The 27,492-nt window shown below is 43.5% G+C and overlaps 2 protein-coding genes across 9 annotated transcripts in view; one reads left to right on the top strand and one right to left on the bottom strand.

The window, feature by feature from the left end:
- Nucleotides 1-27,492, top strand: part of cct2 (chaperonin containing TCP1, subunit 2 (beta)) — a 50,708-nt gene that overhangs the window by 11,759 nt on the left and 11,457 nt on the right. The window contains exons 1-2 of one of the 2 annotated variants that reach the window (XM_071331801.1): nucleotides 24,763-24,894; nucleotides 25,892-25,966. The exons of the other annotated variant lie outside the window; for it this stretch is intronic. Of the exons in view, the coding sequence (XP_071187902.1) occupies nucleotides 24,892-24,894; nucleotides 25,892-25,966 (78 nt within the window). The 5' untranslated portion in view covers nucleotides 24,763-24,891. Of the gene's footprint in view, nucleotides 1-24,762; nucleotides 24,895-25,891; nucleotides 25,967-27,492 lie in introns of those variants that run through there. 2 annotated transcript variants of the gene reach the window in all.
- On the bottom strand, nucleotides 868-24,406 carry LOC139533622 (cleavage and polyadenylation specificity factor subunit 6-like). 7 transcript variants are annotated; one of them, XM_071331789.1, is made up of 12 exons: nucleotides 24,258-24,406; nucleotides 22,339-22,551; nucleotides 21,986-22,089; nucleotides 21,594-21,739; nucleotides 21,073-21,252; nucleotides 17,018-17,131; nucleotides 11,135-11,645; nucleotides 10,567-10,704; nucleotides 9,858-9,973; nucleotides 9,516-9,669; nucleotides 8,767-8,970; nucleotides 868-3,480 (listed from the first exon to the last, which is right to left on the bottom strand). In XM_071331789.1, exons 1-11 carry the CDS (start codon nucleotides 24,315-24,317, stop codon nucleotides 8,772-8,774), a joined length of 1,935 nt encoding a protein of 644 aa, XP_071187890.1. In that variant the 5' UTR covers nucleotides 24,318-24,406; the 3' UTR covers nucleotides 868-3,480; nucleotides 8,767-8,771. The 7 variants fall into 7 exon arrangements, with proteins under 7 accessions (XP_071187890.1, XP_071187891.1, XP_071187893.1 ...); XM_071331790.1 differs by having other exon boundaries at nucleotides 8,767-8,955; XM_071331792.1 differs by lacking the exon at nucleotides 10,567-10,704.

Below are 27,492 nucleotides of genomic sequence, written 5' to 3'. Positions count from 1 at the left end.
AATGCCGGCAGATGGCGATATCGAGTCGTTTGCGATCATCGCTGCAATTTTCACAAATATATCCAATAGCCTCATGTCTTCAAGTAATAAACAGAGTAAATGGAGTCACAATGTAGTTTCGATTATTTTATTAATTTTTTAGAGAAGGCACATGGTGGTAACGTTACAAGCTCAGAGAACCTACTGCCTTTATTCTTAATGCAAATATTCTATCTAATAAATCATATAATTAAAATAGCAATATAATCTGAAACACACATTGAGTGTTTTAGTCTGCATAGTGTAATAATCAGCCTGGTTGAGACATTTATCTTGTATATTTGATAATTATCCATATGTAAATTGTAGTTCCAGCAGTTTATTTCCTTACTTTGCTATAATGCGAAGAGGAACACATTAAGTATATTGAATAGCTACTACTTCAGAAAAAATTGCATTCCGTCATTCTTCATGGATCTGGAACCGACGACTTACCTTTGGGTGAATGTCATGGAGCTGTAAATTAAATAAGGGCAAAAAGAACTACAGCCTAATGTACAATTCAGCATTTGGTGTAAGTGTAACTATGAGTAAATTATAATAAAGATAACCAAGAGCCTTGAAGGGCCTATAACTAGTTTCCCTTTTTTATCGTGTCAATCATACCTGAGGAAAAAAAATGTTTTAAGTTTTGTTGATGAAATTAGACCAGTACAATATTTTCACAAAACAGAAAAAAAAAACTACACAGACCTCAGTAATATCCTACGGTCTTATTCCATCCTTTATATACATTGCATTCTATTGATTAAGTGTACATTTGATTAAACCAAATCAGCAATGTCAGGGACAGTAATATTTGGCCTAATGGTTCACGAAGACCCGACGTCAAAGACGAAGAAAACTAGTTTATTGAAAAACACTCAAAACAAGACAGTGCCCCTTAAAGTTCAACTTCCTGACAACGTCCGATAAACTGATCAGGTAAAAACCTTGGATCTGTTTGTAAAAACTATTTCAAGGTAATATCTAAGATGGATGCATTATTATATGTACAAAATGACAACACTAATTGAGTATGGGTAACACTTGTCGACTGCGTATATATGTACAGTAATGACGTATCAAACCAGTTTCAAATCAGCTCTATTCAAATATTCAACCGGTTTGAAAAGACGTTGGGCTAGAAAGCAATTCGCAATGATCTGCGAATAGGTAACAAAGCATTCATAACCTATCCATTAGCACAATAAACATGGTATAATAGCTACATAGAGCATTATGAATGCTTTACAACATATTCAATACCTCAGTGCATTTATACAATACAAAAGTCCCACGTATAAAAAACGAAGTGTCCGTCATGCTAACTTTACCTGAAGGAGAACTTTACTAGTTCCATCCAATAACATTCCATGTCAAACACATTGTAAAGTCCTCAAAATGCTCTTTGTAGCTAGTGGGCAATATTGATTAAAAACTTGGGAGATATTTTTGTGCCAATAGTTGGATGTAAAGTCTAACCAGTAATATTTAAAAAATGTTAAGTTGACTGAAGCAGTGGTTTCAGTGAATGATTCATGCCACAATAACCCAAATATCTTTTAGCGTGGCAATGCAAGCAGGAGAGCACCACTAAGTCTCAGGGCCATTTAGAAAATACATGGGAGTAGAGAGGTAGGTATTACCGCCTTAAAACAGGCATCAATATCAGTTAATTCAATCTGGCAGACCAGTCCGTGCACAGACCCTGAGAAGCCAGGGAAGGATTGTGCTCTCATGCTTTACAAAATGGACACCTCACTTAAATACTCTTCTTACTGTAATCCCCATCCATTTACGACACCTAGACCCTCAGCCTTGTCCCAGACCCTCATTACTACTGTAATCAACCATTTACTAAACCCAGCCCCTTGGCCTGGTCCCAGAAGGGTATCCTACAAAACAGGATCCACGCATTAGACAGCTAACGTTGATAAACAACCAGAAATAACATTTGACTTTCTGGTTCATTAAGAAAGCTGAACTTAGACGTGTTTTTGGTTGAGTCAAGCTTCCATTCCAAAAAAAATCTAAAAGTTAATTCAGAATATTTAAGCAAATTAGCTGGCTAACGCGTTGGTCCTGCTTCGTAGTACACCGCTCAGGTCTGTATGCGTTTTAGCCAACTACTCTGGCTAGCATTGTTATTGCCATTCAATGTAGGCAGGACAACGAGTCAAGACTCAGCCAAAATATATACAGATCTGGGACCAGGCTACCACAACCCTCACTGGCCTAAACCAGTGAGACAAGCAACTCAATAAGAAATCAGTGCAGTACATCAGCCAGCCAATCAGAGCACACGTTTGCAGACAAGGGACTAATTCTGTTCACAGTAGTAGTATTGTCCAGATCTGTGAAGTTTTATCTATCACTAAAATAATTCCATTTAAGTGAATAATTTGTTCTACTTGTGTCAATATTAGGGTAATGAACCCTTGGAATGAACTTCCTGGTAACATGAATGAAAAAATAATAATCAAGAAATAAAAAAAATAATAAAACTAAAGTTTTGCCCAATATAATCAAGTCCCGAATACCTCTAAAATCAGTTCGCCATCAGTTAGCCAAGACATTGATTTTCACTTTTGGTATTCAAATGGCATACAGTAGTATACGGCTACTAAAAACAAATGTTCGCCAAACAAGTAGCCACATTTTAAGTAGAACTTTTAGAACAAACTAATAAGTCAAAGATTAAAATATCTGTCACATGATCATTCAATTCAAAAGTAGCTACGCTAAATTCAGTCAGATTTCACTCCTTCTGGGCATCAGGACAAATACAACCTATTGGTCAACTGTGCTTCATTTGGCCAATAAGAGCACAACTTGGCAACTTAAGTGAGAGTCAATTTAAAACAACTATTTCGTAAAATTCAACATGAAAAATGTATGCAGGCAACAACGTACACATGTAAATTATTATTAAGTGTCAAAACCCCAGTAAACAGTTTATTACAACACAGAATCTATTTTAATATTCAAAGCAGAGACATTTACAAACATTATCCTAACGAGAAAAGTAGGGAGGGGCACGAGAGGAAATGAACCAAACAAAAAAAAACTCCCTGTAAAATCAACTCTAACCTGACAAAATGTACACATTATAGCAGTCAAAAGTTGTCCGTTTTGGAATAGAGCAGGCAAATGTAGTAATTTGTTATTTTCGCAAAGCTTGAAGAAGCCGGTCAACACAGGTAGGTAATAATTTTTTCGTTCACATCAAATAAAAATGTCAGTAAAATAAAAATAGCTGTGGAGTAGTTTTTATACCATGAGTATGATTTTAAAGAACACTACTTATAGCCTTACACAGCTGTGAGCGAATCCCAGGTAGTCAGTCCCCTGGTAACCATGGAGACACAGACAGAGGGGGGGGACTAGTTGACAAGGCGATCCTGAAGTAGGGCCTGCTGGTTGTGACGAGGCGTCCTCGTCCCTGTCCTCTTCCGTGGGCTGAAATGTGTGAAAACGAAGGGTGGAGTTTGGTTTGGGGCAGCCCAACAATATACAGTTTGTTGTTTGTGTCATACACCCCCTCTAATTTTACAGCACACACACACACAGAGGACACAAAACACATGCAGGTACTGCTCTTTCTAATGGTAGTCAACTTGTCAGAGAGTGATTCCACATTACAGTGAGTAAGAACAACGTAGTGCCCACAATGGCTGACCCTGCTATACCGTTGAGATCTGAATTTAGTATGTTTTCAAATGTGTCATGCGCTAAGTACTCAACTCATTTCAGAGAAGGTTTACAATCAATTTGTGTGGATAGGATAAACCTGTTGTGGGTGCTCACAAAACATGTTATAATCTAATCTGAAAGTGCATGGGCACAAGATGGTGTCTACAGAAGGCTCAATCCCAACCCTTAGACCGTACATACTTCTCAATATCTTTAGAGGATTTCACAGAAGGACGCAATAAGGTATTAAGTCTACCTTGTCCTCTGATAGGTGGAAGTAATGTGAGAATTCCACCTATCAAATCCTCTCAGATTTTCAACAAGTCCATAAGACCAAAAGGTCCAAGCGGCCGGTTTGGGATTGGTCCCCTATTCTAAGAGGTGACGAAGGGCATAGTTTTTCACCTATTGGATAGGATTTAAACACATAGAAATAATAAATAGAACAGACGATTCATTGACTTGAATGCAGAACCTCGTTCTAGTCATTCTACAGCTATGCATTTAAACCTATCCGACAGGTGAAATCCAATTAGATAACATTTGGGGGGGGGGGGGGGGGGATAAACTGGGCCGGGAGCACTGGGAAAAACAGAGGACAAACATGGTCAGATTTACATAGAGGAATAGTAGCATTACATCAGGATGAATGTATAAAAACACTCGTATCCCTACACTCATATCAGCAGTCTGAAACACACCTCTCAAAGCTAGAGCCTGGCAAGCACAGGATCTACATTACACTGACAATTCATTGGAATTGCAAACCACATAACCATTCGTTAATATTTCAGTTCATAGATCACCCCAGACATTTTCCAAACTCATACACCAGGTAAAGGAATATGCTGTACGTTTTGGTTGTCAATGACAATTTCCATTAAAAATAAACTATAGTTAATAGCCTAGTAGTAATTATTAGTTTAATTGTTAATCAATATCATTTTTATGCAACTTAAATTGAAGCCAGGTACGGCTCAATGAGTGTATTTACATGGTGCATAGTTGGGCAATATCACATTTAAAAAGTTAATACTACCAACATTTCATTGAACAGATGTCCCATCACCCTCCGCACAATCATTTCAGATCCATTGAGCATCTCAAAGGAACCACAGCATCATCAAGACATGTTCTCACAACACTAAAAATATATTATAATTATAACTAATGGATTAAAGAATGTGACCAGTTGCAAGTTTCTCTCTCAAAAGACCTGGTACTAACTTCCTGCAGTCTATTTCTGCAGGAGACATTGAAAGAGTTTAAAGTGGTTGAACATTCATCAAAATGAACCTTCTTGAGATGTTGTGGACACCAATGAGAGTTGCAAGAACCACATGATGTGTAGTTTTGAAGGATGAAGACACCAGAGAGAGAGAGGAACAGTTATAACAGCAGCAGAAATATGTTATCAGGAAATCAGGGCTGCTTTCTCCATGCCTGCAAAACATCACTGACACCTATAGACAAATTGGAAAAATAGCTAGTCATTTCTTCCCTGTAATGGGCACATATAATCCCAACGCTAAATGAAACAATGTTGAGATCTGTGAACATAGATTGACAGGTAGTAAAGCATAGATCAAAGCATTTCCTTTTACCGTGAAGTGAGACAAACAGGACTGTACAGGATAATAAAGTAACCCCTCCTAGGTTTGTTCCCTTGTGATTTAAAAAGTAATGACCAAAAACTAAGATTTTTTAGAATGATTTATCAGTTGTATTATTAAAAGTATTACATTTATTTGAATAATTTAACAAAATGCTATTGCCGTTTAATAATGGGGGGAAAAAATACAGAGAAGTTACTTAATCGAACATGTACATTCAAAGGAGTTATCCCATTTAATGCAAGCATGGAGTCCCTAATCAGCAAACCAACCAATCCAATACAAAATACTATATATAAGTAAACGGTAATACAATCAGATTTTGGGGTATACATTCAAATCACTATTGGGATTTACAACGTCAACATTAAAATTTGAGTGAGCATCAACCCATTTAAAAATAGGACAAATACAACATTATTTTCTTGACTATGCCATTTCAGTGAAACACCCATTCACCTTCAATTCCTACAAGATATTTGCCAAGGTACCATGTCAAAATTGTCTGGCCGTCTATTTCAAAACTACAGCCTAAAAACAACACAACCGACAGTGAAATCTTGAGATCCACTTCAAATAGGTGAACCATTTGAAACCTAAAATATCCACATTAACAAAATGGCTGCCATTGAATTGTGGACAATAGTGATCATTCTTTAGTACTCATTGAAATATCAGATAAGTGATGTACCTGTATTGATTGATAATTTCAGCATCTTTTCAAGTACTGTACCTCTTGCAAAAATATTTCTGTCGTTTTCTTATTTGTTTACAGGATCAGCACAATGTGATGCCCAGTATTAAGGGATGAAAAGTAATCAAATTGACCTAAAATTTACAGGCCAACAGACATTGCTAGGGCCCTATAAAATCAATTTTTCCCCCTGCCTAATTCCGTTTTATATATATTGGATGTTCTAAGTACACAACCATGTTTAAACTTCAGGAGACCAACATTTGTAATTTTTGGGTGTAGTTACCCTTTAATTCAACTGTGCACCAGCAAGCGTCCCTGTTTGGTTAGCGATGTTTCTGTAGCACTCATGTAATTGCAGAGTTTGCTAAACAAATGGCCAGCGGATTTATGCAAATAATCCTGATACCATTCTGCCATGTAAATGTTAACTACAGAGAAGCCTATGTTTAACCGAGAAGGTTTATGGGAAAACCTTCCCATCTACCAGAAGACTGTTGTCATTATATTAGCATCATCGCTAACGGCTTAACAAAAGTGGTGGACAATCGCGGACACACAGACAGACATTCCTGTGACGTTTCATCTTCAGAAAGTTAAAAGAAAAATAAGAACCACTGATGCATTTCATTCATATTTTATGATAATCTTGGATACATTTAGTCGACGCCCCACTAGCTTCAACACCATTTAGTCGACGTCCCACTAGCTTCAACACCATTTAGTCGACGTCCCACTAGCTTCAACACCATTTAGTCGACGCCCCACTAGCTTCAACACCATTTAGTCGACGTCCCACTAGCTTCAACACCATTTAGTCGACGTCCCACTAGCTTCAACACCATTTAGTCGACGTCCCACTAGCTTCAACACCATTTAGTCGACGTCCCACTAGCTTCAACACCATTTAGTCGACGTCCCACTAGCTTCAACACCATTTAGTCGACGTCCCACTAGCTTCAACACCATTTAGTCGACGTCCCACTAGCTTCAACACCATTTAGTCGACGTCCCACTAGCTTCAACACCATTTAGTCGACGTCCCACTAGCTTCAACACCATTTAGTCGACGTCCCACTAGCTTCAACACCATTTAGTCGACGTCCCACTAGCTTCAACACCATTTAGTCGACGTCCCACTAGCTTCAACACCATTTAGTCGACGTCCCACTAGCTTCAACACCATTTAGTCGACGTCCCACTAGCTTCAACACCATTTAGTCGACGTCCCACTACCTTCAACACCATTTAGTCGACGCCCCACTAGCTTCAACACCATTTAGTCGACGTCCCACTAGCTTCAACACCATTTAGTCGACGCCCCACTAGCTTCAACACATTTAGTCGACGTCCCACTAGCTTCAACACATTTAGTCGACGCCCCACTAGCTTCAATTCCCTTTAGTTGATTTCCTATTAACATTATTGAATATTGATTAATTCTTGTTTTAATGTCTGGATTCTGTGGTTCTGTCCTCGTTCTCCACAACGTGGATTTTATAGGGCCCTACATTGCCATGAAGTATGTATATAAATATAACATCATGTATAACCCTATGTTACCATCAAGGTATACAAAATGGATCAAAACCTGAGCCAACATTTTTTGGAACTCAATCCTTCAACGTTAGGGAACATACTCAACAAAATAAAAAATGGCACATAAAGAAATTATATATGTAAAAGGTAAAAACCGTGTTAATCTTGTGTTAACAGTACCAAGAGCAGTAGCAACACTCAAAATGGTCTGTTTTACAAAAATGGGGCTTTAGAGTGAAGACCAACTCTGCTACAGGAGACATAGCGAACTAGTTACCTAGTTACCACATTCTTGTTGACCGTTAATTAATTAATATAGACAAAACATTTTACCAGCTTGATAGCAATGCCATTAATTATACAAAAACAATAACAAAATGATTTTGTTCCAAGACCATCAATTTCAGCGCGATAAAATAAAAAATATGGCAAAGACATTTGTTCAAGTTCACAGACGATATACCAAAATCCTTCAATTTTTTTTATCCCTAAAACCATACCTTAGACTTATACTATAGGTTAGAGAACTGACAGTGGTTTTAAAATAGTTTAGACATTTTAAATTTGCATGTAACCATTACCTCAAGTTAATAAGACTCAGAACCACCTACAGTTTGTTCATCATTTTGGTGGCCTACAAAACAACTCATACAACCCCCTTAAGTTGTACAGTCACAGATTTCAACCTTGACAACGGCAAAATGTACACTAATCATTTCTTGGCACATTGTGGCATCAGTGTCAGAGAAACCCTTCAATAAACAATTAGAATATTTTACAACCTTTCACAGGTGTTGATCATTGGTCATATAAAGTACTTTTTCAACTTCAGAGATTTAAAACATTTTCAAGCTTAGCAGGGCTTACATGTAAAACCTCCCCTACAACACACATGCAGTAGAAGCCTGACGACACAGTCAACGTTCAAAGGATGAAAGTAAAATACAGTCAAAACCTACAACAAGTTTCAGACAAATTATATAAATACACACATAGCAGCAATGAGTCCGTACTGGTCAAGACTACAGGTGATGGAACAATGTCTTACCTACCACCTCCACCTACCGTAGGCTCCGTAGGGCGCGTCATGTCCCGCTCTGGGCCTCTTGTTGTGGGCCGTAGCGACCTGGCCCGTGGCCTGCATTAAGCTGAGGGAGAAGAGTGGTGAGACCGTTACGGGTGAGGAGTTTGAACGGGCATACACACCTCCACTAACGATGTCGGTACTCCCTCTCACGGTCACGTTCGCGTTCACGTTCTCTTTCCCCGCGGTGCCGTTCTCTCTCCCGGCTGCGTTCGCGGTAGTAGTCCTCGTGGCGGTCGCGGCTACGGGACTTGTGGCGCCGGCTCTTCTCCCGGGATCGGCTGTGGTCACGCTCCCTCGACCTCTCGCGTCTTTTGGGGGCAGAACTTACATTCATACATCAAACTCTTAACCAACCGCCAAAGCATGTCTGTCCATCGGCCAAAACCATCAATAATATCATAAACAATGACGTCACCAATACAACTGTCAGTAACACTTTAAATCTGTCAATCAGTTACATTTAAGACAATATTACCCAGAGCGTTTTATAATAAGTACATTCCACTAAAGTTGGTAAAAACAGATCAACACCATTCCTAGTCAATAACAACAGAATAATACAGGAATATAAGCATAATGACTAGCAGGTACTGAACATCACCCTGAATTATCAGACACCTTCAATTCATTCATATCACTTCTCTCAGTTGTCTATTATAACAACCAGGGTTGGAGTCAATTTTTTTAAATTATAATAATAATTTACAAAATAAATCTCTAAATTCCCTTAGAATTCCAGTCAATTCAGAAAGTAAACCATTTTAAAATTCAAGAAGATTTCGAATTTCTGTGTGCTCCCTGAATTGAAATGGAACTGACCCCCCCCCCAACAGGAACCACAGGAGAACGAGGAAGAGGTTGTATTTACCTGGAGGCAGAGCCGTAGGACTTGTTCTCGATGCCGTGGAGACAGTCCTGTAGAGAGCTGATGAGAACTTTACAGCGGTCGTCAGCAGACACCTTAGACTGCTTGATCAGAGAGATGGCCGTCACCAGAGTCTCTATGGCACTGCCATAGTCAGCTAATGGAGAAAGGAAGACATTAACATCACAGGGTATAGCTCAGACACTTAGATAAGGGTCACTTGTGAAAGTACGCAATACAATCTACAAGCAGCACATAAAGTGTGTGTGTGTGTGTGTGTGTGTTCAGCCCCTCTGTAGTGTGTTGTAGTACTTGTGAGGTGTGTGTTTAGGGCATGATCCATACCAGCGCTAGCATCTGACACCGCCCTAGAGATGGCACTACTGGAGATGGCTCTGTTCCGGTTCATGATCTCCTCAAACTCTGCCTCGCTCAGCGGTGTCCTCGCCGACTCCATCTCCCTGGGACAGAGACAAGCAGGAAGGAGACAGCGTCAATATCCAACAAACAAAAAAGTATTCAAACTCAACGACAAACTCAGAACCACCAGATACAGGAAAGAGGACGTTTAAGAGGAAGGAAACGCAATTTTTTTCCAATGGGTCTTTCCTAACTCCTCGCCTTCTCAAAAGTCATTGGAGGAGAAGGTCAGAGGGGAGGGACCATGGCTGTTCTCCGCCAATGAATTTTGCGAGGTTGCAAGAAAACCGAGAAATTGATCAAGAGCCAGAGAGATTGAGAAAAACAGAGGGGTGAGACAATCAGACGAGTCAAGGAACACACACAGTTAATGGACAACTAAAAACTACACAGCAGATGCAAACCACGTTATCCAAGCCTGTGGGAATTAACACCACTGATAACTAGCTAATCTAAGGAAATACACAACAACACACCACACAGTTTACTAACGCTTATCAAAATCGTAGCTCGGCCAATCCATCAACCACAACAAGCATCCACTCTCAAAATGCAACAAAGCCAGGCACCAGGTCATTACAGGGGAAGCTAGTTCCTAATGTTCCTTCAGCGGTCTGGCAGTATTTCTACTAACCCTGGGTCACTCGCATTGTGCAAGTGCTGGCCGCCATTTTTCAGATCGACCAACCCCTCGTTAATCCAGGGGTCTGGGCAGCCGCGGGGCAGGGGGGCCCTGAGGTCAAACTCACAGATTAGCGGGGGACGCTGGTTACTGTAGGCAGCCAGAGGAGGGAGGGAGGGAGGGAGGAAGGGAGATTCAGGAGGGTCACTAAAGAAACCACGCTTCTTAGTCAAAATACCCAAGGTAAAAGACCCCCCTTTTAAAAGACGCCCCCACACAAACACACACGATGACGGACTGTTGCCAAGGGAACCTGACAGTGCTATAATTACAAGGTGTCGGATTATTTCCTTGTGTTGCTTCTACCACAGCTGTTCTACATACTGAAATAAATTCTGACTAAAACTGGCAGTATCTGACATTCAATAGATCAGTTTTCTTCAAACACGAACCATCATCTAGAGTACAGTAAAGGAGGTTGGAACAGAACCAATGAAGAAGAGGAGGAGGAGGAGGGAAACAACTGACTTTCTGTAGAACTGGCAGTACGTGATGTCATGATCCCGTTGGGTTATATTACCTGCCGGCGGGTCCGAAGTCACCCCGGTCATATGGAGGTGGCCGTCCATAGGGGTCGTTGGGCCCGTTGGGGCCCCTGCCGTCTCCTCCAGGAGGGCCCCCCATGTTGTTAGGACCCCCAGGAGGAGGGAAGAACGCTGGGTTGACATGGGGTGCCGGTGGGGGACCTCCAGGTCGGGGCCCGGTCATGTGTGGTGGGGGAGCGAGGGCCAGAGGCGGTCCAAGGGGACCAGGGGGGCGAGGAGGGAAATGACCAGGGGGTGGGGGGCCCTGTTGGGGGGGTGGGGGGCCAAGAGGAGGGCCGAAGCCGTGTGGGGGAGGGCCAGGGGGGAGAGGACCCATGGGGGGCTGGCCGAACTGGCCGGGGAACATGACCGGGGGTGGGGGGCGGTCGCCACGGTTGGGGGGGCCTTGCATGGGAGGGGGGAGGCCCTGTCCTGGGGGAGGGGGGCCTAGGGGACCAGGGGGACCTAGAGGCCCAAGAGGGGGTCGAGGTGGGCCCTGCATACCGCCTGGAACACAGAAACACAAAACAGAACCGTCTTGAGTTTGGATTCACTACCAACTGTTTGAAAGCAAATTAAACCATTGTGGTGTCCCAGTGTCAGTAGAGGGCACCGAGCAGTTCCCAGTGTCAGTAGAGGGCACCGAGCAGTTCCCAGTGTCAGTAGAGGGCACCGAGCAGTTCCCAGTGTCAGTAGAGGGCACCGAGCAGTTCCCAGTGTCAGTAGAGGGCACCGAGCAGTTCCCCGTGTCAGTAGAGGGCACCGAGCAGTTCCCCGTGTCAGTAGAGGGCACCGAGCAGTTCCCCGTGTCAGTAGAGGGCACCGAGCAGTTCCCAGTGTCAGTAGAGGGCACCGAGCAGTTCTTGGAATCCAGAGACCACAAACAGGGAACTCAAGTACTGCAGCAAATGTCTTAGCTTGGGTTTGATGACTTCTGGATAGGAATTGTGACATTTTAAGTTGCATGACGTGTTGGTGAGAAGATGTGGATAATGTGTGATCCTCTATGTTTCAGTCACTGCCTTGGCGGCCACCTTGACTTAGTGGGATCAAAGTTAAAGCTTAGCAACACACAAAGGATTCAAACAGAAGCCGTGAATTCTGACGTTGTACAACGTGAAGGACCACATTTACATCTCTCTGACTGTTTGACACAAGGGCTGGGCTGCATCAACTCTTAAACTGGGTTAAATCAATGTTTTTCTACTCATCTTGTTGCACCAAATTTTAAACCTCGGTTTTAAATTAATCCTAGTTAAATTAAATCATAAAAAAAAAAGTAAGATTGGAGATGCCACTTGAGGTGGTTTAACTGATAAAATGGCAGCATATCTACTGTGGAGAGACCAAAACGACAGTTCCTCAGAGTATAAATTAGAGACAGTTTGAATCCTGTTGAGTTTTATAATAATTTAACTCATTATTAGTAGGCTATTTACGTTCCCAATTTGTACAACAATTGAATTAGGGCTTGTGATATGCCCAGCCTTGGGACGAATGATGACGTTATGGAACATGCTGTAACGGGCCGAGATTAATTATAACCCTAGATTAATTATAACCCTAGATTAGCTCTAATCCGAGATTAATTTATACCATGTTGGTGCAACCCACCTTTGGTGTCCTGTGAATCAAAATTAAAGATTTAGCGAGACCAACATTTTAGATTTTGCCAGATATTAGCAATGAAAGCCAAGAACCAGTAGGCCGAGTATCAGGACAGACAAGTCTGGATGGCTGGAAAGACCAGCTTGGTATGGAGCAGGCAGGACTGACTGGTCTGGATGGCTGGAAAGACCAGCTTGGTATGGAGCAGGCAGGACTGACTGGTCTGGATGGCTGGAAAGACCAGCTTGGTATGGAGCAGGCAGGACTGACTGGTCTGGATGGCTGGAAAGACCAGCTTGGTATGGAGCAGGCAGGACTGACTGGTCTGGATGGCTGGAAAGACCAGCTTGGTATGGAGCAGGCAGGACTGACTGGTCTGGATGGCTGGAAAGACCAGCTTGGTATGGAGCAGGCAGGACTGACTGGTCTGGATGGCTGGAAAGACCAGCTTGGTATGGAGCAGGCAGGACTGACTGGTCTGGATGGCTGGAAAGACCAGCTTGGTATGGAGCAGGCAGGACTGACTGGTCTGGATGGCTGGAAAGACCAGCTTGGTATGGAGCAGGCAGGACTGACTGGTCTGGATGGCTGGAAAGACCAGCTTGGTATGGAGCAGGCAGGACTGACTGGTCTGGATGGCTGGAAAGACCAGCTTGGTATGGAGCAGACAGGACTGACTGGTCTGGATGGCTGGAAAGACCAGCTTGGTATGGAGCAGGCAGGACTGACTGGTCTGGATGGCTGGAAAGACCAGCTTGGTATGGAGCAGGCAGGACTGACTGGTCTGGATGGCTGGAAAGACCAGCTTGGTATGGAGCAGACAGGACTGACTGGTCTGGATGGCTGGAAAGACCAGCTTGGTATGGAGCAGGCAGGACTGACTGGTCTGGATGGCTGGAAAGACCAGCTTGGTATGGAGCAGACAGGACAGACTGGTCTGGATGGCTAGAAAGACCAGCTTGGTATGGAGCAGACAGGACTGACTGGTCTGGATGGCTGGAAAGACCAGCTTGGTATGGAGCAGGCAGGACTGACTGACTGGTCTGGATGGCTGGAAAGACCAGCTTGGTATGGAGCAGACAGGACAGACTGGTCTGGATGGCTGGAAAGACCAGCTTGGTATGGAGCAGACAGGACTGACTGGTCTGGATGGCTGGAAAGACCAGCTTGGTATGGAGCAGACAGGACAGACTGGTCTGGATGGCTGGAAAGACCAGCTTGGTATGGAGCAGGCAGGACTGACTGGTCTGGATGGCTGGAAAGACCAGCTTGGTATGGAGCAGGCAGGACTGACTGGTCTGGATGGCTGGAAAGACCAGCTTGGTATGGAGCAGACAGGACTGACTGGTCTGGATGGCTGGAAAGACCAGCTTGGTATGGAGCAGGCAGGACTGACTGGTCTGGATGGCTGGAAAGACCAGCTTGGTATGGAGCAGGCAGGACTGACTGGTCTGGATGGCTGGAAAGACCAGCTTGGTATGGAGCAGGCAGGACTGACTGGTCTGGATGGCTGGAAAGACCAGCTTGGTATGGAGCAGACAGGACTGACTGGTCTGGATGGCTGGAAAGACCAGCTTGGTATGGAGCAGACAGGACTGACTGGTCTGGATGGCTGGAAAGACCAGCTTGGTATGGAGCAGACAGGACTGACTGGTCTGGATGGCTGGAAAGACCAGCTTGGTATGGAGCAGGCAGGACTGACTGGTCTGGATGGCTGGAAAGACCAGCTTGGTATGGAGCAGACAGGACAGACTGGTCTGGATGGCTAGAAAGACCAGCTTGGTATGGAGCAGACAGGACTGACTGGTCTGGATGGCTGGAAAGGCCAGCTTGGTATGGAGCAGGCAGGACTGACTGACTGGTCTGGATGGCTGGAAAGACCAGCTTGGTATGGAGCAGACAGGACAGACTGGTCTGGATGGCTGGAAAGACCAGCTTGGTATGGAGCAGACAGGACTGACTGGTCTGGATGGCTGGAAAGACCAGCTTGGTATGGAGCAGACAGGACAGACTGGTCTGGATGGCTGGAAAGACCAGCTTGGTATGGAGCAGGCAGGACTGACTGGTCTGGATGGCTGGAAAGACCATCTTGGTATGGAGCAGACAGGACAGACTGGTCTGGATGGCTGGAAAGACCAGCTTGGTATGGAGCAGACAGGACTGACTGGTCTGGATGGCTGGAAAGACCAGCTTGGTATGGAGCAGGCAGGACTGACTGGTCTGGATGGTAAGAGGTCAGCCATCCAAGACACCCCTTCTATACTCATTGTGTTGTCTAGCTTCAGGAGTGCTGGACAGCCACTCTGTCAGAACAGCAATAGAAACAGAACAAGCAACACAGCATATAAAGATTGACAGTTAAGACAGAATGATCAATAAACCAGGACTTATAGTGTGAGAGGGGGAGAAGAGGCTTGGTCAGCCAGTCAGTCAGTCAGCCCAGGACTCCATAGACAGAGGCCTTAATAAAGAGGCTTGGTCAGCCAGCCAGTCAGTCAGCCCAGGACTCCATAGACAGAGAGACAGGCCTTAATAAAGAGGCTTGGTCAGCCAGCCAGACAGTCAGTCAGCCCAGGACTCCATAGACAGAGAGACAGGCCTTAATAAAGAGGCTTGGTCAGCCAGTCAGTCAGTCAGCCCAGGACTCCATAGACAGAGAGACAGGCCTTAATAAAGAGGCTTGGTCAGCCAGCCAGTCAGTCAGCCCAGGACTCCATAGACAGAGAGACAGGCCTTAATAAAGAGGCTTGGTCAGCCAGCCAGTCAGTCAGCCCAGGACTCCATAGACAGAGAGACAGGCCTTAATAAAGAGGCTTGGTCAGCCAGCCAGACAGTCAGTCAGCCCAGGACTCCATAGACAGAGAGACAGGCCTTAATAAAGAGGCTTGGTCAGCCAGTCAGTCAGTCAGCCCAGGACTCCATAGACAGAGAGACAGGCCTTAATAAAGAGGCTTGGTCAGCCAGCCAGTCAGTCAGCCCAGGACTCCATAGACAGAGAGACAGGCCTTAATAAAGAGGCTTGGTCAGCCAGCCAGTCAGTCAGCCCAGGACTCCACAGACAGAGGCCTTAATAAAGAGGCTTGGTCAGCCAGCCAGTCAGTCAGCCCAGGACTCCATAGACAGAGAGACAGGCCTTAATAAAGAGGCTTGGTCAGCCAGCCAGTCAGTCAGCCCAGGACTCCACAGACAGAGGCCTTAATAAAGAGGCTTGGTCAGCCAGCCAGTCAGTCAGCCCAGGACTCCACAGACAGAGGCCTTAATAAAGAGGCTTGGTCAGCCAGTCAGCCCAGGACTCCACAGACAGAGAGACAGGCCTTAATAAAGAGGCTTGGTCAGCCAGCCAGTCAGTCAGCCCAGGACTCCACAGACAGAGAGACAGGCCTTAATAAAGAGGCTTGGTCAGCCAGTCAGTCAGTCAGCCCAGGACTCCACAGACAGAGAGACAGGCCTTAATAAAGAGGCTTGGTCAGCCAGCCAGTCAGTCAGCCCAGGACTCCACAGACAGAGACAGGCCTTAATAAAGAGGCTTGGTCAGCCAGCCAGTCAGTCAGCCCAGGACTCCACAGACAGAGGCCTTAATAAAGAGGCTTGGTCAGCCAGCCAGTCAGTCAGCCCAGGACTCCATAGACAGAGAGACAGGCCTTAATAAAGAGGCTTGGTCAGCCAGCCAGTCAGTCAGCCCAGGACTCCACAGACAGAGGCCTTAATAAAGAGGCTTGGTCAGCCAGCCAGTCAGTCAGCCCAGGACTCCACAGACAGAGGCCTTAATAAAGAGGCTTGGTCAGCCAGCCAGTCAGTCAGCCCAGGACTCCACAGACAGAGGCCTTAATAAAGAGGCTTGGTCAGCCAGCCAGTCAGTCAGCCCAGGACTCCACAGACAGAGGCCTTAATAAAGAGGCTTGGTCAGCCAGCCAGTCAGTCAGCCCAGGACTCCATAGACAGAGAGACAGGCCTTAATAAAGAGGCTTGGTCAGCCAGCCAGTCAGTCAGCCCAGGACTCCACAGACAGAGGCCTTAATAAAGAGAACATGTAAAAGGGGGGAGAGGGGTAATCATTCTTATTTAGTACATTAGCACTGAAGGGTTGCAAAAATCCAAAACATGACCAAAATTCCCCAAAATTCCAGGTTGGAAGATTCCATCGCAGTAAATTCCCTGCGGATTACATAAATCCTCCAACTGAGATTTATGGAAAATCTGGGATTTTTGGGAAGATTTGGGGAAATTTGCCAACCCTAGCACTGTTGTCAACAGGAGTCGAGGCATTTCACCTCTGGGTCGCCAATTCCCATCACGTCCCGGCGGGAAGCAATTGAAATTCATATCCATCAGGTGGCCTTCTTGGTGTCTATGGTTAATGAGTTCAGGTGGCCTCATCCCCGACCCTAGTGGGAGAAAAACACAATCACAACAAGGCTGGTGCCACAGTGACCTCACTGGCCATTCGGCCAATGGCAGCAGCGCAGCTAGCAACACAGGAAGAAGTTGCCAAAGCAAAAAGAAGGTGAGTTTTTTTTATCTGAAGGGGGGTAAAGACAGGGGCAAAACTGGATAAAACAAATGTTGAATACCCCCCCCCCCCCCCAATCCAAGTACTTCACTCAACTTCTGAAAGCAAGGGGACAGAGAACAGTCAGACTGTATTGAAACGGACAAATGTGTAGAGAGATGGTAGTTGGTGCGTCCAATCCTTTCCACATACGCTCACGTGGAAGACAGGATAATACACAGACAGGAGGACCCATCTTCAGTTCAGTGCATAACAGCAACAGTACTGGCCTGGCTGTCAGTGGAAGATCCATTCACACCGCTTACAGCAGAAACAGTACACCAGCAAGGAAGCCATTTCATTGGTTGTAGTCAGGGCACGGTTTAAATTTAACCAATTAAAATGGGCTTCCTTTCCGGTGTACTGTTTTTCAGGGTATCTGCCGGTTCCATTTAGTTGAATTTAAGACTTAAACAACCTTTTTAATGCCACTTGGAACGCTATTTAATAGTTATTTTGAGGTCTGCCACAGCTGCTAACATTCCCCTCCAGAAATGAGCCCATGTTGGCAAAAAGTAGTCTTTTTTAGGACTGGCTGTTTTTCCAGTACCAAGACAGACATAAAATAAGTTGGCCATTTCATCTATTTGTTCAGGGAACGGCATGATGGTTATATTTTCATGTGCAACATGTCAAAATAGGATCCAGAATAATCAGATATACATTTGGATCTTTAGAGATTAATTAGCCTGAATGTTTTTTGTACCCATTGGCCTAGGCTATTCACCACCTGAGGAAGGAGGAACTCAAAACACATTAGCTAGATTCGCTAACTCTAAATATGATATTGCTGTTAGATAGCCATGCAATTGATTTAACAGTAAATGTAATGTCCTACAGAAACTCTCCATCGGTAGACCTATATAAGCTACGGAATGGCCCACTCCGCTCCACTGTGACATCATCTCAATGACATACTCTGTAAAGTGGTGTTATTGGCCCACTCCGCTCCACTGTGACATCATCTCAATGACATACTCTGTAAAGTGGTGTTATTGGCCCACTCCGCTCCACTGTGACATCATCTCAATGACATACTCTGTAAAGTGGTGTTATTGGCCCACTCCGCTCCACTGTGACATCATCTCAATGACATACTCTGTAAAGTGGTGTTATTGGCCCACTCCGCTCCACTGTGACATCATCTCAATGACATACTCTGTAATGTGGTGTTATTGGCCCACTCTGCTGTGACATCATCTCAATGACATACTCTGTAAAGTGGTGTTATTGGCCCACTCTGCTGTGACATCATCTCAATGACATACTCTGTAAAGTGGTGTTATTTCATCTGTATTGACAGTTGAGAAATAATTGTTACACTCACAATAACCTGAGGCTGTCCTAGTTTTAATCAGTGCATTTGTATGGGCTAATAACAGTACGGCCAAATGTTCAAATTATTTTAGATAAAAAAATATTAAAAGAGCAAAATTAATCCTTGGTAATACCTTCTTAAAACAATTTCATATAGTTTAGTAGACCCCCTCAGTTTAGACTGGGATTAGAATGACAGAGACTAGACTGTTTAGTGCCAAAAATAAGGAGCTAAATGTTATAGGACAGACATCAGAACAAACTTCCTTTAGAGTTTGGGAGTCTACTACTATCTATTGTTCCATGCAGTGAATCGTATTCAATGCGTTTGCATTAAACTAATAGCAGTAAGGCCAAATAAAAACGTTAATCCCCCCAAAATGTTGCTATATATTTTGATACTTCAAGTGGTCTTAAAATTCAAAAGCAAATACACTTAACTAAAATATAAAACGCAACACGTAAATTGTAGGTCCCATGTTTCATAAACTAAAAAAATATATATTTCTCTCAAATTTGTTTACATCCCTGTTAGTGAGTATTTCTTGTTTTCCAAGATAATCCATCCACTGGACAGGTGTGGCATATCAAGAAACTGATTAAACAGCATGATCATAACACCGGGGGCAAAAGGCCACTAAAACACAATGCCACAGATGTCTCAAGTTGAGGGAGCGTGCAATTGGCATGCTGACTGCATTAAAACCTCTTCTGGCTAGGAGGCAGTATTTTCACGTTCAGATTAAAAGCATGCCCAGAGTAAACTGCCTGCTACTCAGGCCCAAAAGCTAAAATATGCATATTATTAGTAGATTTGGATAGGAAACACTTTGAAGTTTCTAAAACTGTTTGAATGATGTCTAAGTATAACAGAACTCATATGGCAGGCGAAAACCTGAGAAAAATCCAACCAGGAAGTGGGAAATCTAAGGTTTGTAGTTTTTCCAAGTGATTGCCTATCCAATATACAGTGTGAATGGGGTCATGTTGCACTTCCTAAGGCTTCCACTAGATGTCAACAGTCTTTTGAACGTTGTTCTAAAGACTGGCTTCTATGGTGAAAGGGGAGCGAATAAGACCAGTCAGAGTGGGTGGCTCAGTTGAAAGCTATGAGTTGTTTATCGCGCGCGGCCGTGAGCACGAGCGCCGTTCCCTCTCCTTTCTAAAGACAAAGGAATTGTCCGGTTGAAACATTATTGAAGATTTATGATAAAAACATCCTAAAGATTGATTATATACATCGTTTGACATGTTTCTACGAACTGTAATGGAACTTTTTTGACTTTGTCTGGACTTAGAGTCCGCGCATTGGTGAACTAAACGCGCGAACAAAAAGGAGGTATTTGGACATAAAGATTTACTTTATTGAACAAAACAAACATTTATTGTGGAACTGGGATTCCTGGGAGTGCATTCCGATGAAGATCAAAGGTAAGTGAATATTTATAACGCTATTTCAGACTTTTGTTGACTCCACAACATGGCGGGTATCTGTATGGCTTGTTTTGGTGGCTGAGCGCTGTACTCAGATTATTGCATGGTGTGCTTTCGCTGTAAAGCTTCTTTGAAATCTGACACAGCGGTTGCATTAAGGAGAAGTTTATCTTTAACGTCCACCAGAGCTGTTGCTAGACAATTGAACGTTAATTTCTCTACTATAAGCCACCCTCGACGTCATTTTAGAGAATTTGTCAGTGCGTCCAACCGGCCTCACAACCGCAGAACACGTGTATAGCTTTGTGTGGGCGAGCGGTTTGCTGACGTCAACTTTGTGAACAGATTGCCCCATGTTGGCGGTGGGTTATGGTATAGGCAGGCATAAGCTACGGACAACAAACCCAATTGCATTTTAAATCGATGGCAATTTGAATGCAGAGATACCATGGCGAGATCCCGAGGCCCATTTTGTTTAGGTATCTGTGACCAATGGATACCTAATCATGTGAAATCCATAGATTACGGCCTAATTTATATATTTCAATTGACTGATTTCCTTATATGAACTGTAACTCGGAATAATCTTAAATTCTTGCATGTTGCGTTTATTTTCGTTCAGTATAGTAAAATGATCTTTAGTATGACCTTCTTAAAACAATTCCATATAGCTTAGTAGAACCCCACCCCCCGGCTTAGACTTACGGGTTAACAGTAAGTCGATTTAAAAACATGTGGTTGGATAGCTCTCTCCAACATCTTGAAAGTGGCCTCCAGTATTATTTGACGTTCCGTTGTTTAGATTTTTTTTTTTGCCAAGTGTCAACAATTAAGCAACAGCACAATATAACAAACACTGTAGTCATCTCTGTCACATTTTTTAAGACCTTTGAAAACTGAATTTAAGATACTTTAAGAGTTATAAATCAACTTAAGACAGGCTTTAAGAACCAGCAGACACCCTGGTTTTAGCCGAGAGCCGTGTGAACGGACCGACCCGACTGCTGGAACGGGAAGAGTACTCACCTGGGAAGTGTGGTGGTGGCCCTCCGGGTCCGATGGGCCCAGGGAAGCGCTCTCCTCCAGGGCCAGGAGGGCCAGGGAAGCGGCCTCGGCCCCTACCCATGCCCATGGGGAAGCCACCGCGGGGGCCCATGGTGGGGGGTCCCGCCTTCCCATCGCCGGACATCTGCCCACCCGATGTACCTGGGCATAAAGGGAAAGAAGAGGGCGGAGAGAACATTCAAATCCCCAACTCATTGTGCTCACCCAATTAGGTAGTTCTGAGCGCTAAAACTCTAATTAGTTCACTAAATCAATGTATTTATTCAAATAAATGTAGTTATTAATCAAATGTATAAACTATTTTTCTGGAATTTCTGCATTGACAGCAGAGGCAGATTCAAGCCCCAAATACTTGGGTGTGCTTCAGAGTATTTGGGTCTTCCCAGGTTATCAGAGACCTACCTTATCATTAAACCGTGCAGAAAAAACAGATAACTAACTCTAGTTGCCCATCCCCGTGGGAGGCACGCAGGTTCACCTACTTTTCCGAGACTGCATCTCGAACTGGCTGAGGGACTGCTTGTTGCAGGGGGTAACAATGGGGTTCTGTCCGTGTAGCTCCCGTTTAGCCAGCAGGTCCAGTAGCTTCCTAGAGGACGTGTCTGAGCCCACACACACCAGGGCAAACCTAATGGGACACACCAGGGCATAACGGGACCAAGTCACTATCTCTCTCTTTCCTTCTGGCTTTTATTTGGGATATTTTTTCTGTTTATCTCTTTAAAATAATGAAATAAATGAAGCTCAGAGTAAAACTAACTACTTGTGTGTAGTTCAAAAGGTATTAGGAAAGTCATCCACAAAAAAACTCACTGTCTGCTCAGAGTGTCAGAGTGTAATATGAGGGATCATGAAAGGCAAGGAGAAAGCTCACCCTTTACTCTGGCCGTTGGCTCTGTTCTCAAAGAACTTGATCTCCAGCAGATCCTTAATGCCTATTGATCCAATGGCGTCTGTCAAATCTTCGTCTGTTGTCCACTGGAAAGGGGAGGCACTTTTTTACATCAAGACCCATTACATCATTGATGCACATGAAGGGCTGGTGTCCCTGACCCCGACTAAGCCCATCTCTGGACTAAAAGAAAACACTTCCAACGGCAATTCTCAAAGACCCACTGAGCACGCTTTTTAACTCCCGAAGTAAGCTTAATCTGGGTCTAAGTACCTGGCCCGTTTATATTCATCTTTGTTATTCAGCAGACGCTCTTATCCAAACCCATAACCTACCCATGTGAGATTGCCTATGTACAGGGCGATCCTCTTGCCAGTGTACGTGTAAACTACGTTGGGCGGGGTGCTCTTGTTCCCCTCGGAGCCAGCAGGTGGGGGTAGGTTGTCCAGGTAGTCCCGGTCCTCAGGTGCGTCTCCGTTATTATTTGCCGAAGGAGAGATAACATCGTCATACAAGTCTATCTGGTCATGGGCAGGGTAGTCTGATTCCTGTGGGAACACAGGAACACAATAGGTCAACCTTACATCACAGTCAGTCAATCAATAGTTGTGCTCCAGAATGTCTTTAAAACTCTTTGTTCCTTCGTGTCAATGTTGGGTCCTACAGCGATATCAACAAAGACGATCTGGAATGAGCCCAACAACATGCTTTAACAGGTGTGGCAGTCAGAGAGGAGAATGAGGTCTTAGCCGTTTTGCAGTTACACAATTTGTGATATTCAGGACATGAAATACAAAAGATGCAGACATTATTGCACACCTGAATAGCCAAACAATGTGAGCCACATTATCTAGCCAACATTTCAACAGTAACAGTTTGTTGCCTAAAACTGGTTATTTTCAGTCCAACAGTATAATATTTTGGACAGTCCCCGTGCTAATGAGGTCCTAACAAACACTATCAGGTTACTTTGCTTTGAGTCAACAACACAGAATGTGGATAAGTAAAACATCCAAATGAGTGTTTTCAATATGCAGATTTGTTCAGTACAATTTGTTCAGTACAAATGGACACTGCTCTGGAGATTATGACTTTGAAATTTTTTTAAATATCCCTTTAAAGTGCACAGATGGACATTGAAAAGACTCAGCAAGTATGACCAACCCCTGCATACACAACACTTCAGTCTACACACACTGCATCAGAGTGCAGCTGGCAATCTTTGCACAAAGCTGAAATGCGAAACCATAGATTTCTGCATTTTTGTGTGAGAACTGGGTCAAATATCGTAAATTTACAACCAGAGATAACAAGTCCTATGTGATTAATCAATGAGAATCAAACTAATCTCAAAACGAATAGCATTTCCATCGTAACTCTTCTTGAACTGCACTGTCAGGTTAAGGGCTTGTAAGTAAGCATTTCATGGTAAAGTCTACAATTGTTGTATTCGGCGCATGTTACAAATTAAGTTTGATTTGAATAGGATTTCCATTTGGCATTAACAAAAATACAGAAAAATAACAAATATCAGATTTAGAAATGCAATTGATAAAAAATTAACAAAATGATTAATGTTTGTGCAACATGGTATCTTGAATACGTTGTTTGCTTTTAGAGAAAAAAACGACCAACATCAACATAATTGCTAACTTTAGCCTAGCCAGCAAGCAGGGGGAGTGACGCCGAGAGGGCAACAACCTTTTTAAAAACAGTCGCCGACCGGAGGGAAACGACACACAAACTACAAAAACTCGTTATTAGCAAACAGTCCCTACTGTTTTATACTATTAGCTAAACAGTTACACGGCAATGTGTAACTAGGTAGTTGAATACCAATATAATGTTAGCGCACGACGACAAACCAGGCCACGTTTTTTTTGTGTGTTGTGCGAGGCCTTCCCCGCCACTTCGCCTCCAGTAAAACAAGCTTCTGTCGTTAACAATGGAACGACCACGTTGGCTTGCAAAGTGAAACATATTTACCTATCAAATGTATACATTAGCCAACAGACATAAAACTAAGACGTACACAACATCCACGTTACTATTTTTTTAATATTTGAAAAGCTCTTGCGTAGTTGCAATTCAAAAACGCTGCGGCGAATACAGGCAACGCTTGTGCAGGTCTCATCGGACGCCAGATAGCTCGGTTTAACTTTCAATAAGCATTTTAGCGAATATAAATCATAGGGCAAACCACAAATATGTCTATAACGTTGTAGGATTTAAACAAATGTAACGGTTTGCATACCTGGTTGAAATCCTCTTCAACATCGGCGTAGATGTCGATGTGGTCAACTCCGTCAGCCATTTTCCAGACCACCTCCTCCACCGATCGACCTGAACTAGACAAAATGCAAACAGGAAAGCAGAAAACGTCACATCTGGGGCCAATAATCTAGTTATCACATTTTCTATTACAAATATTGCCAAATTGTTTGAATGACAGTGGTGTTTTGTTTGGGGTACATGCAATTATGTATAAACATGACGTTTATGCTTATTTTGGCAAAATGTTCTCTTATTCACTGGTTTATTGAATATCAATTCCTATTACTCATACCCTGAGTATAGTAGGTTACTGTCTAAAAATTGTTATTGAATATTAATTATTCTGCATTGGAGAAGGAGTAGAGAGGGGTGTGCAGTGAGTTCGCACAATGTGCACAATACAGTACTCTCTAAATTAGGTGGGTTTGATTTAGGTCATCCTAAATTCCGGATCGGTAGAGAGGAGAGAAATTGTACCAAAAGTGCGAACGCTGCCCCCCGGGTGCACAAAATCGAACGGACCTTTGCTATGGGCGAGTCCTTACGTAGCTGCGTCACTCCTATTTGTTCCTTCCCGGTGCGTGCACGGCTTCTGCTATCAACTCACAGAAATCATGGTAAGCGAACCTCTTTGTTCCGTTTATAAATATTTTATTTAACGACATGATTGTAACCGTTAACTACACAGACTTAAACAACATTATCGTAAACTTGCAGTATCTTGCATAAATATGGGTTTTGTTCATTTCTTTATTTCTGACGGATGTAACATTGACTGGGGAAGCACATGGGCCCTGGACGCAGCCAACTAGTTAGCCGGTTAGCTAATAGCGTCATGTGGTAATTTTATGTGGATGGCATTATGTGATAAATAAACAGAAAATCAAGCCTGATGTAGAAACAATTCATTTTCACCTTAAACTGGATAAGCTTTGAATGAACATAAGTCGTTTCTACTGTTAATTATTTTATTTTTTACAAAATAGCAACTTGCTAAGGGGTGGAGCTAACTAGCTAAGCTACGTTGTCTCCCGTCATTATCCCTAGATTTGTAGTTAGCTAGCAAGTTGTTGGGTTTGGCCATCTAACAGTAGCATGACACGACAGATTTCAACGTTTTCATGTTCTTGCACAATGACACAACAATGAAGGCTACATGGCTAGTTATAGCGTTTACCAAAACGCAGTTCGCTTGGGCCACAAAGCTTCTAGCGGTTTCTTAGGAGAAGTGGGTGGAGTCAGCAACTGGTCCTTGTTACAGCCCTAGCCCCATGCTACCAACCGTCTGCCGTTCAAACATCCAAGTGCATCTATGGTCGGCAATGTACATTTTTGAGTTTGATAATAAGGCACAATGTTAATATTTTTTGTTGAGACATTTCAATGCATCATTCACATCACCTGTCAAATTATGTCAGCAGCTCATGGCTTCTTACACATGTTCATCATCTTGACACTGCCATGATTATGGATATTTCTTTGACATAATGTATTACCATAGAGATTGTCAAGTCAAAACATGTAACTTTTTACACAAGCATTCACCAGTTTGCTTTGTTTCGGGGTGCGACTCTGGCAAGATTGCGTTGTCTGAGACCTTGCGCTGTCTTGCAGGCGTCCCTATCCATGGCCCCAGTGAACATCTTCAGGCAAGGAGCTGACGAGGAGAAAGCTGAGACAGCCCGTCTGGTGAGCTGAGTGCTCTGTGATGTTTACTTTATGTTATGTTAGTATATCATCCCCATTCCCCTTTATTATACTACATTAATAGTTGCTTTTCTACTGTACCATTCATTTATAACAATGTTTTGTAAAGGTTGTCACGATACAAACAGTTTACTTACGATACCAGGCCAAGTATTCGCGATACCACACGGAAAACATTTCAGTGGCCTAATGTCCTGTTAGTCCCTTCCCTCCGACTCTTGTTCCCATATTCTAAACATTATACACATGTGCTACACACACAAATATGTCACTGATATTCCCACCTCTACTCAGAAGAACTCACAGAATTTAACTTCACACTGTGTACTAGAATACGGCATAGCACTGCTGATTTGCTCATATTGGCAAAGGCCTATCTGTGATTTGGTTGGAGGAATGGGAGGAAGGAATATACATGCATAATGATCTGGATGACATCGTAGCAGTAAGGAGAAAACACTGCCTGAAACCTCCCTCTCAGAAACACACACATCATTCTCTCAACCGCTAACACACACACACATCATTCTCTCAACCGCTAACACACACACACATCATTCTCTCAACCGCTAACACACACACACACATCATTCTCTCAACCGCTAACACACACACACATCATTCTCTCAACCGCTAACACACACACACATCATTCTCTCAACCGCTAACACACACACACATCATTCTCTCAACCGCTAACACACACACACATCATTATCTCAACCGCTAACACACACACACATCATTCTCTCAACCGCTAACACACACACACATCATTCTCTCAACCGCTAACACACACACACATCATTCTCTCAACCGCTAACACACACACACATCATTCTCTCAACCGCTAACACACACACACATCATTCTCTCAACCGCTAACACACACACACATCATTCTCTCAACCGCTAACACACACACATCATTCTCTCAACCGCTAACACACACATCATTCTCTCAACCGCTAACACACACATCATTCTCTCAACCGCTAACACACACACACATCATTCTCTCAACCGCTAACACACACACACGTCATTCTCTCAACCGCTAACACACACACACATCATTCTCTCAACCGCTAACACACACACATCATTCTCTCAACCGCTAACACACACACATCATTCTCTCAACCGCTAACACACACATCATTCTCTCAACCGCTAACACACACATCATTCTCTCAACCGCTAACACACACATCATTCTCTCAACCGCTAACACACGCATCGTTCTCTCAACCGCTAACACACACACACATCGTTCTCTCAACCGCTAACACACGCATCATTCTCTCAACCGCTAACACACACACGCATCGTTCTCTCAACCGCTAACACACACACACATCATTCTCTCAACCGCTAACACACACACACATCATTCTCTCAACCGCTAACACACACACACATCATTCTCTCAACCGCTAACACACACATATCATTCTCTCAACCGCTAACACACACATATCATTCTCTCAACCGCTAACACACACATC

The sequence above is a fragment of the Salvelinus alpinus genome, chromosome 11 (assembly GCF_045679555.1).
Source record: "Salvelinus alpinus chromosome 11, SLU_Salpinus.1, whole genome shotgun sequence".
NCBI lineage: Eukaryota > Metazoa > Chordata > Actinopteri > Salmoniformes > Salmonidae > Salvelinus > Salvelinus alpinus.
This window is presented reverse-complemented; position numbering and strand designations above follow the sequence as displayed.